General features: G+C 41.5%; 1 protein-coding gene across 2 annotated transcripts in view; it reads right to left on the reverse strand.

The window, feature by feature from the left end:
• Positions 1-7,997, reverse strand: part of ZNF706 (zinc finger protein 706) — a 56,908-nt gene extending 48,911 nt beyond the window's left edge. The window contains exons 1-4 of one of the 2 annotated variants that reach the window (XM_070631906.1): positions 7,710-7,997; positions 4,286-4,422; positions 2,388-2,495; positions 1,387-1,684 (exon numbers count right to left, since the gene is read on the reverse strand). In XM_070631906.1, the coding sequence (XP_070488007.1) occupies positions 2,400-2,495; positions 4,286-4,420 (231 nt within the window). In that variant the 5' untranslated portion in view covers positions 4,421-4,422; positions 7,710-7,997 and the 3' untranslated portion in view covers positions 1,387-1,684; positions 2,388-2,399. Of the gene's footprint in view, positions 1-1,386; positions 1,685-2,387; positions 2,496-4,285; positions 4,423-7,709 lie in introns of those variants that run through there. The other variant, XM_070631905.1, reaches the window with a different exon arrangement.
• Between the last annotated feature and the right edge of the window lie 1,957 nt (positions 7,998-9,954).

Genomic DNA, 9,954 nt, shown 5'->3' on the forward strand with positions numbered 1-9,954 from the left:
TTTTTAAATGATTTGTTACTAAACATAAACATACATATGCTCAAAGCACTTTTAAAAACTTTTAAATTGTAATTTAACCAGAACTTCTATAATACCCACCACAAGCAATTAGGCAAATTCTAATATTCTGGTAACCAACATATTGGGAAATAACAGACACTAAATCTGAAGCTTAGGAAATTAAATACATGAAAAAAATGACTATCTCAAAGTAAGAGTATAAGGATAGGAGTTGCTAAGAAACTATCACCACTGAAGCTTTTCCTTGGAAATATCTTATTTTAAACTTACAGTGAAGACAACAAGGTGGGCAGAATATGCACAGCCACAAAACCAATCCAGTGATGCGTTACAGCACAAAGGGATGCGTTTGTAATCCACAGGATCATATTTGCAGCTCTAAGCGATTACCAGTAAATATTTGAGTGTTCTTCCTAATATATTAACTTTAAAATTTAAACTGAGTTACAGCAGTGTCACTCGTAAAGTTAATAGTTGACAAAAGCAATTTAGAAGAACCCTAAAATCAGTCTTCTTTAACTCAGTAGGATTTACCTCATTCATCTGAACCAACACACTTCCCCATCCTTACAGCCAAAAGAATGTGGATATTGGCCTATTTTAATACTTTTCTAGTTCAGATGGAAGTCATACTATACAGTCTTTGATTTTAGGAACCAGCACAAAGTAAACTCCTAAAATCAACTACTCAACTTAAAAGGAAAAGAGGGAGAACGTTCCGTAAATTAACCAAGCCACAAGTCATTCCAATCTTACTGTTAATGCAAAATCCGTTCATAAAATTGGCCAAATCACTGATAACTTCCAAAAACTCCTTCAAAACTTGAGTTTCAATTACAAATTAAAGAACTCCAAGAATTTCCAAAGAATCCAGTATAATTTATAAAAGATAGACCTTTACCAGTTCACATACGTTCCGTGGTATTTTGTATTAAACAGGCTCACTGATTATTTCATTATCGCATATTCTTCAGAAGCTAATCGTTCAGAAGGGCTCACTGACAATCCAACCGCTTTAGGAATTTATCAGTTATCTACAGAGTATACCTGGTTGGCAGATCATACAGCAAGTTGATATATCCAACCTCAAACAAAGGAAACAATGAGGGGGGAAATAACACATGATTGCACTATACTAAGGCAGCAGGTAAGTCACTCTTCACCTAGATCAGCAGCTGCCGATAAAATACTGTGCACAAATTTAATGAATGAATCTGTTTTAGTTTAACTAATGAACCTGCCACTGATCTGAGAAAGGGAGACAAGAATTGCACTTGCAATTCTAGCTGAAGAATTCATTAGATTTTTATAAGGCAAATAATGTGGAAAGTTGGAACAGAATTTCTAGAACCATTTATCCTGTGATGTTGTAAAATCAAAGTACTACTTTATTAAATGAGTTATTTTACACAATATGAACATCAATATAATTACAATTGTAAAAAAATTTTTTATAACAAGGATGGACTGATTTTCAGATTTCCAAATCAGAGTCAACTGTACATTTACACAGAATTGTCTTTGCATGAAGCCCAAAAGGGAACAGCATAAAAATGAGTGTTTCTGTAGCCCCTTTATTTTTGCTGATCAACAGTTTGTTAGAAAAGCAGCTGCAGGTTTGTTACCTAAGGTCTGAGAAGAGTCAAAGGTGTCATGAATTCACCTATAAAATATAAGCAAAATTTTCAGTGAATGTAAAGCACTGCACAAATGCAACTTATATGCATTTCAAATGTCTAAAAGAAGCAGAATATGCCTAAGCTATCAAGATAGTCTGATATATCTGTTAACTGGATTTTATAAATAGATCTTTGATGAATTTACTTTAAAAGGAAATAATTCTTAGACACAACCACTCCATCACTCACCACTGATGGGGGAAAAAAACCCAACTACACAGAAAGTGTAAACTGATTATTTTCAAGCAACTACCAAGTTTACACAGTATACGACTACATTTTGCCCTATATTTTAATGCACTTATAAGCTTTGCTAAGCACTAAGTAAAATACTTCCAAAAAGGCACTCAGAAATATTGGTCTGCAGCATTTCTGGGAGCAAGACCCTCAAATACCTATGTAAGTTATTTTCTTTAAGCTGAAAAGTCTCTTCCCTTCTTGGACGAGAGTTGGTCAGCATCCCCTCATCTCATTTTTGGCTAAAGTCGTAAAAACTAAGATTTTTCAAAGATATTGAAACGATATGGTCCAGAAAAACAGACATTTAACAACTGTAAAGTTAAACATTAACTTAAAAAGGAGAATAAAGTTTTAGCCAGAAGGTAGAAATTAATTTCACAATTACAGAATTTTGCTCTTGTATACAACCTTGAGATTAAGAAATAAAAAGAAGAAAAGGTCAATTACCTGTAAACAACTTTATGCCTGAACATCAGCCAATTCTGGAGGAAGTGGAGTCTTAGGATGCTTGCTCTCAAAGTGCTGCTTAAAGGTCTTAGGGTCTGGCATTTGTGTCTAATTTTAAAAATTGTGCAAAAAAGAAGAGTTAGACCCAATTCATGAAATAAAAATGTATCAACTTGTAAAATCCTGATCCTGATGATGATAGATAATTATGGCAAAACACTTTTAAATTACTGTAACTTAGTGGCTGGCATATGAAAAAGGACCTTGTAACAAAGAAATTCCTAACATATTCCCACATTTCACATATGAAGGGGTGGGTCACATAGAATAAAGTATTCTGTTAACTGATTAACAGTAAACAATAGGTAACATTTACTGAACACGTATTATGTTAAGTACATTACCTGCATTCTCAAAGAAGCTTCTAGTAATCTTAAATTAGTTCCTCCTGTTCTCATTTTACATAATAAGGAAATTAAAACCTGGAGTTTAATTTGCCCAAGACCTGTTTTAACCTAGAATTACGTACTTCAGCTCTCAAATATTACACTATGCTAACTTCCCCGGGCAAGAACCTTCAATTATTTGTTCTTTAACACAATTAGACAAAACAAGAAATAGAAGTTTTTTTGTTGTTTCGTGTTTCTAAACATGTGAACTACTCTAGTACTATTAGGTCAAAGTATTTCTTCATCAGTAATTTAGTGAAATTTACTCTTATCCTGCTTCTTTCCAAACAGAATCTGAAACTGTTCAATTTCATTATTTTAAGTATATCAAAGCTCAATGTGAACAAGATATTTAATGTAACAGATTTCCTCTCAGATGAATGAGAACTTTTATATAGTTAGGAACTTCTATTTCATCACTAATGACTTCAATAGATGATAAACTTTAGTCCAGGAATCATGTCTTATCGAGATCCCTTCCCATCCATACCACCAACCCTACCCAGGTAACAGAGCTCTGGGGGGAAAAAAGAGAGAGAGAGAGAGAGAGAGAGTGTGTGTGTGTGTGTGTGTGTGTGTGTGTGTCTGTCTACTGGACCAACCTCACTATGTATTTCTCCCTTGGCACTTTTATTCACTAACTTCAAGAGTGGTGAGCTTAAACAAACAGGGAAGACAGAGACTCTGGATGGGACTTAAAGAAAACTTCTTTGAGGTAATGTGGTATGGTGGTCCAGAGGGTGAACTCCGGAGCAGGACTGCTTGGGTTCGGATCCCAGCTCTTCTTCATACTAGCTGAGTGTCCCCGCACAAGTTAATTTAGTCTCCACGACTCAGTTTACTCTCTACTGTAAAATGAGAAGAAAAGTACTTTCTCTCATAGGGTTGTGTGGATTAATGGGCTCATATATGTAAAACACCTGGATCAGTGTCTGGCACATGGTAAGCACTCAATAGTAGCTGTCATGATCATTCTTCAAATCTAATAAAACATCTTAATCCTAGTAAAAGCCCTCAACATGAATATACTCTATACAGTTTTGTAGACGTTCTAACTATGGATGTAGTGAAGAAAGAAAAAAGCTAATTATAAAACAGAGGTATACTCACTAGCATCTTACATAGCTCTAACTAAGAAAGTAGATCTGACTTCTTTACAAAGTTCAAGGTGGATTATTTGCCCTTAAGAAGACATCTTTATTCTGCAGGAGGAAAGGGAATTTACTTTGTTCATTCTTTTCCCCAACACCTAGAGAACTGTGCCTGGCCATAGGAGCCATTCAAAAAATATTTGTTGAATAGTTGAATGAAGATGGATTACTGGCTCTCAAATCTACTATTTCAAGTAAAGCATTTATTTTGCCATGGTTGCAAAAATTTAACCTATACAAGCTCATCTCTAATGAAAGACTTGCCCACTGGAAAGCTATGTCTTTCAATGCCCCTTACCCTACAGACAGTGCAGGTATATATTAAGGCAGCTTTGGCAGCAGCCTTTTGGTCATGTCCTTGTTTCTTCTTTTGTCCAGCTTGCTTTTTGGCATTTTTCTGCTGAGACTGAATCTTCTGCTGTCCACGAGCCATATCTAAAAACAGAAGTTGAGGCATTAGAGTGATTTATTCACTCAAACATAGAGTAATCTAAGTATGATAACACTTCCAGAGTTGAAGCCTTAAGTTTTATAGAAACAGTTGTTAATTAAAATGCATGGGTTTTCAAATTGTCACATACAATGCTACTAGAGGATGAGCTGGTATAACCACTGTGGAAAACTGATAGTTGTCCACCCTCTACCATAACCAAGCAATTCCACTTTTCGTATACAGTATCCAACAGAAATGCAAACATATGTACACCAAAAGACTGTACAAGAATGTTTAGAACACCAGTTTCCAATATAGTCCAAATACCTATTAATAGTAAAATGGATACATACCTTGTGGTATATTTATACAATGGGAATACTATGCAGCATGCAAAAGGAAGGAACTATTGTTACAAGTAACATCAAGGTTGTATCTCAGTGTTAAAGGAATGATGCCAGATGCAAAGAATATATGTTGTATTAAGTCCAAAACAGGAAAAGCTAACCTAAGAGGTAGTGACTCGGAAGAAAGGGCACAACCGGGGATTTATGGGGTGCTGATAACGTTCTATGTCTTGATCTGGGTAATGGTTATATAAGTGTGTTCATCTGTAAAAATTCATTGAGCTACACCTAAGATTTGTGCACTTTGCTATATGTAATCTCCAAAAATTCACCAAAAAAGTTTAGCTCCCTTCCCAATCACTTGTTTGATCACTTTGCAAAGACAGTTTTCCCCTTCTGGTATTCACTGTTGTGACTTGAGCTTCTTCCAACTTTATGAGAAATAAGAGCCATCTTCTAAAGCTTCTAAAGGAGATCACAGGAGCAATGGAAATTGTTCTCTTAAATACTTAGGTTTCACAAAACTACTGTGCTATTCTAAATCTTCTAAAAAATTGGTCTGTGCAGGATTGCTGGACATATTATTAAATAAGATCAAATTAATTCCCAGTTGAGAGAATGAACCTCGTAAAAAGGGAAGGAGGACCTTTCCAAAAATGAAAGATACCTACCACCTTTTACTTCTGACAGGCTGAAATGTACCAACACGGATTAAAAATAATTAAGTTACTGAAAAAAAGTTACTTTTACTGTTTTCATTAAAATTAAAGTCTATTAAACATGAGTTAAACCTGTTCATAAAGGGTCTATAATGAGTCTCAGCTGCTTTTTAAATAATCAAAATTGAGCCTTAAGTGGAATTCCTACGTATAGCTTTGACTAGCACTGCAATTACATTTTAAACTTTTAACTCATTGAAGGACATGAACATACAACAGATCTACATCAACTTTACCAGAAAGCAGTGCTGGCTTTTTCTGAGTGGAACCCTAACTTTAATGGATGTAAGGGCAAAGTATTTCATTGAAACACCTGAGCTTCTCTCCCAAAAAGAAAAAAAGGAAACTGAAAAAATAAATACACTAATTGGACAAATTCTCACTAGCATTTAACACTGAACTGCAAGTCAAATAAAATATAGAAGAGGATCAATGCTTTTCTAGGAAGCCAGCTGAGTATTTTAACAAATTACAAAAATGTTTAGTATGCTAGCCTAATATACAAACCCCATTCCCAAATAATGGTAAATACTACCACATGTGTTAGTCCTTGAAGACTAAACTTCCATCTACGTTTTTTTTAAAAAGCAAATCCTTATTAAATCCAAGCCAAAGGAATGATTATTTTAAAATATATTTAAGTCCAAATCTTACGGCAAGCTTACAAACCTATTCCCACAGAAACAGGTTTGGACACTTCTGCGTCATTCGTACGACAGCAGTTGGGTGTTCAACTTTATGTATCCCAATGTTTTATAAAGCTCTTAATGTCTCAATGTCTTGGTATCAGTTCCCTATGTTAGACTACTTTGGTCCTCTCACGCATCTGAACTCTTCCACACAATGTATACTGTGTATGTTAATGCATCGATTTTGTGGGTAACCTCAATTGTTTTACATTGAAAAAGACTTACAAAATGGCACGCCACTAATTCCAGAAGTTTCTTTGGTAACTAGAAGTTATTAAGTATTTTAATAACATTTTCACCCAGTGATCTGTACACAGCAAAGTCATTAGATGTACCTTAGTAACTTTTCCATTTAGAACTTCGCCTAAAATATAATACGCATAGATTTAACCATTTTCCAGTCATCTAATAATCGTAACAAAACAGCCATAAAAACTTTAATAAAAAAACTGTAGTTGCTTATTCTTATTTTTAAAACAGAAAACACCAGGTAAAGGAAATCGAATCAGTCTAAAAACATGAGGTAGGCCCCTAACTTCTAACAACACCCTGCATCGATTTCCTTTCTGAAAGCCGAAATGCAAACGAACAAGCCACCTGCTTTTGGACAGCTCAACTTAGGACTTGCTCTCCAGCCAACTGAATTTTCTACAAAATCTTAAGCATAACTTCTCCTTGATTAAATGCGACAAACTGAGGGGCAAGAAGTCATTTACAAATACCTTATTTCTGGTTTTTAATAGAATTCGTTAGTGTGGTTTTCCGAAGGGGGCTGCAAAGAGGGAAGTGGAACGAATGAGTTCTAAAATGAGGAGCTCTTACAGGAGGCAACAAGTAAGCACTGCCTCAAAGATCCTCTTAAAATCAAAACAAATGAGTAAGAGAAAAAAATTCTTGATCCAGGAAGTAGGATCATTCTCCATAACCATCTGAAACGAAGAGGCCCAGGCAGTGATGAACATCCCGACCCTAGCTTTTAACTACATCCTTTTGGAAAGGGGAGAGAATGAAAGCCAGGAGCAAAGTCTGTTTCACCCCACACTTCACTGATCCCAGCTGCAGCCCGGTCCACCTTCCTTCCCAAACCTGCCTCTCCCGCCTCGGGCAGCACCTTCCTCTTTTCAGCCACGAAGAGCCACACAGCCCCCACCGACCCGCCACTCGTCTCGGACCCCGGCCCGAGACGTGCCTCCTGGAGGCCTTGGCTGCCCGACACCCGGCCCCTTCGGCCACGGGGAGCCCCAGCCCCGAGAAACCGGCCAGCTGCTGTCGCCAGGGAGTAAGGTTACCGCTCCGCTCCCGCGGCCGGCCTGAGACCCGGCCACCTGCAGGGCCTGGCAGGCGCCCGAGCTGCCCCTCTTTCCCGCGGCCCGCGCCGGGACAGGACGGGCCCGGCGGTCCCCAGGGAGGCGGGGGCGGCCGGCGGCCTCTTGCGACCTGCGGTGACCCCCACAGTCCCTGCCGATCCAGCCGGGGGCCCCCACCCGGTTCCCAGGCGTCCTGCGGCGTCAGCGCCGCCCCCACAGCCGCTCACCCGGGCCGGGACAGTCTTGCGTCGGAGAGACCGCGCAGCGCGAGAGGGCCGGGGGAGGTGGCCGGAGGGAGAGGACGGGGGAGCGCGCCCAGCACCGCTTCGGCTCCTCCACCCGCCGAGGAGGAGAAACTGGAGAGCCCGGAGCACAACAGCCCGCGCCTCGCGCCCGCCGCCGCGCGCGCCGCCGCCTCAGCCGGGGCAGGCCACTCCGCCTCGTGCCCGCGCACGCCGCGCAGCTCTCCCAGTAGCCCCAGCGCCCGCCCGCTCCTCGCAGTCCCCGCCCACTCGCCTGCGAGCAGCGGCCGCATCCCCCGCCCCCACCCCGCTCGCACGCCTGCGCCCTTTCCGGTCGCGTGGGCCAATGGCAGCGCGCCCCTATTACATAAGCGCGAGGGGGCGGAGCCTGGCGGCGACGGCGGCCCGTAAGAAACGGGAACTGCAAGGGACGTCGCCCTGTGTCCCCGGCGCCCCTCCCCGCCCGCGTGCTCTATCTGGGCGGCTTCAGCCGGTCCTGCGAGCCGCGTGATCTTGGTCCCGGTGTGTCACGGCTCGCAGCGTGTTTCACAAGTCACTGGCTGGCTCACTCCGGCAGTGCCTGGGCCTCGGCTCCTGTGTCCCTCATCGCGCGCCTCCGGTGTCGGCGGCGCCCTCCTGTGCACCAGCCGGGCGAGCGGCCCGGAGAGGAGCGCCAGCGCCGCGGCGGCCTGGGTCACCGACCCGGAGCCAGCCACCCGGGCGCCCCGCCGCCCCCGCCCCCAGTGAGGCCCTGAAGTGAGGCGCGCAGCCTTTGTTCTCTCACCAGCCGCCCTTTACCCGGTTCCCACGGAAACCCCGGGTATTTTACCTACTTGGGGTATTTTGTGAGTTCAATTCAAGCCTGGCTGTCTGTCTAAAAATTGCTGGCTAGGCCTCCCTGACCGGTTTAGGCTGACTGCTAACGATATACTGAGTTGCTCATATTTGGGGGAATGTTTAAGTTGAGTTTTTTGCCTCTCTTGATTTACAGACCACGACTTCTAACTTCCGATATCGGAATCAAGAGCGATGGCGATTGTAACAATTACAAAATCTGCTGAGTATCTGGGAGGCATTTTAGACATTGGCTTTATTCCTCATCTCTGCTCTCCCACACGCGCACATTGGTTTGCACGTTGGTTTCTAGTTAGATCCATTCGTAACAACAATTACAAAAAAGCAAGCTTTGGTATTTGGTGTTCTCACCTTTTCCATAGCTCCTACTCTTCCAAATTTGCCTTTCAGTGCCCTGGAAATTTTAGTCAAATGTAAGTACATCCCAAGTTACCTGGCCTGGGATATAGATGTTACAGAATTGTTTAAAATAGCCAGGAGGGAGTTAGCAGCTTGCTGCATTTGGATGACATACGATGATGTGGTTGTTCAGTCCTTACTTCTTTTTTTTAGATTTTATTTTTCCTTTTTCTCCCCAAAGGCCCCCCTCCCACACCCATGATTGTGTGATTTTAGTTGTGGGTCCTTCTAGTTGTGATATATGGGATGCTGCCTCAGCGTGGCCTGGTGAGCAGTGCCATGTTTGCGCCCAGGATTTGAACTGGGGGAACCCTGGGCTGCTAAAGTGGAGTGCGCGAACTTAACCGCTTTGCCAGGGGGCCAGGCCCTCAGTCCTTAGTTTTCATCCTTATTTCAGTTCCTCTCGCCTTCACTTTTCGTACCCTCGCTCCCATATTGCAGTTTTAGATTGTGTTTAAGTTTTATTATTAATGTCTCTCGAGTACTCTAACCTAATTTTCATCATCATGTACCCAGTGCCTAGCTGTGTTAAACGTAGTGGACGTTGAATAAATGGACGCTAACCAAATGAACTAGATATGTCTAAAGAAAGCAGGTCTTCTGTTGACCTATCATGAAACCACAGCTTATTCATAGTCACCGTAACCATAATAGTTGTATTAACCTGACTAATGGGAGTAGACGAGGTACTGTCTTCCAAGTACCTAGAGACAAGAAATCCAAAGAGCTGTGTCTGTCTAGCCATGAATGAGAGTGGACACTGGAAAGAGAGAAATCTGGCTGGCAGACGGAAGTCTTCTTAACTAGGGAGGTGATTTCAGTTGTGAAGCTGGATTAACATGTCACTTGTTACCAAGGCCTAGATGAAATATCCACTAAAGCCAGTGTTTCTTAAATTTTGAGTTATGCTTTGAGAATTTGGTAAAAACTATGGACTTTGCCCCCAGATATTTCATATACGGTTGTGTGCCACAAA

The sequence above is a fragment of the Equus przewalskii genome, chromosome 8 (genome assembly GCF_037783145.1).
Source record: "Equus przewalskii isolate Varuska chromosome 8, EquPr2, whole genome shotgun sequence".
Classification (NCBI taxonomy): domain Eukaryota; kingdom Metazoa; phylum Chordata; class Mammalia; order Perissodactyla; family Equidae; genus Equus; species Equus przewalskii.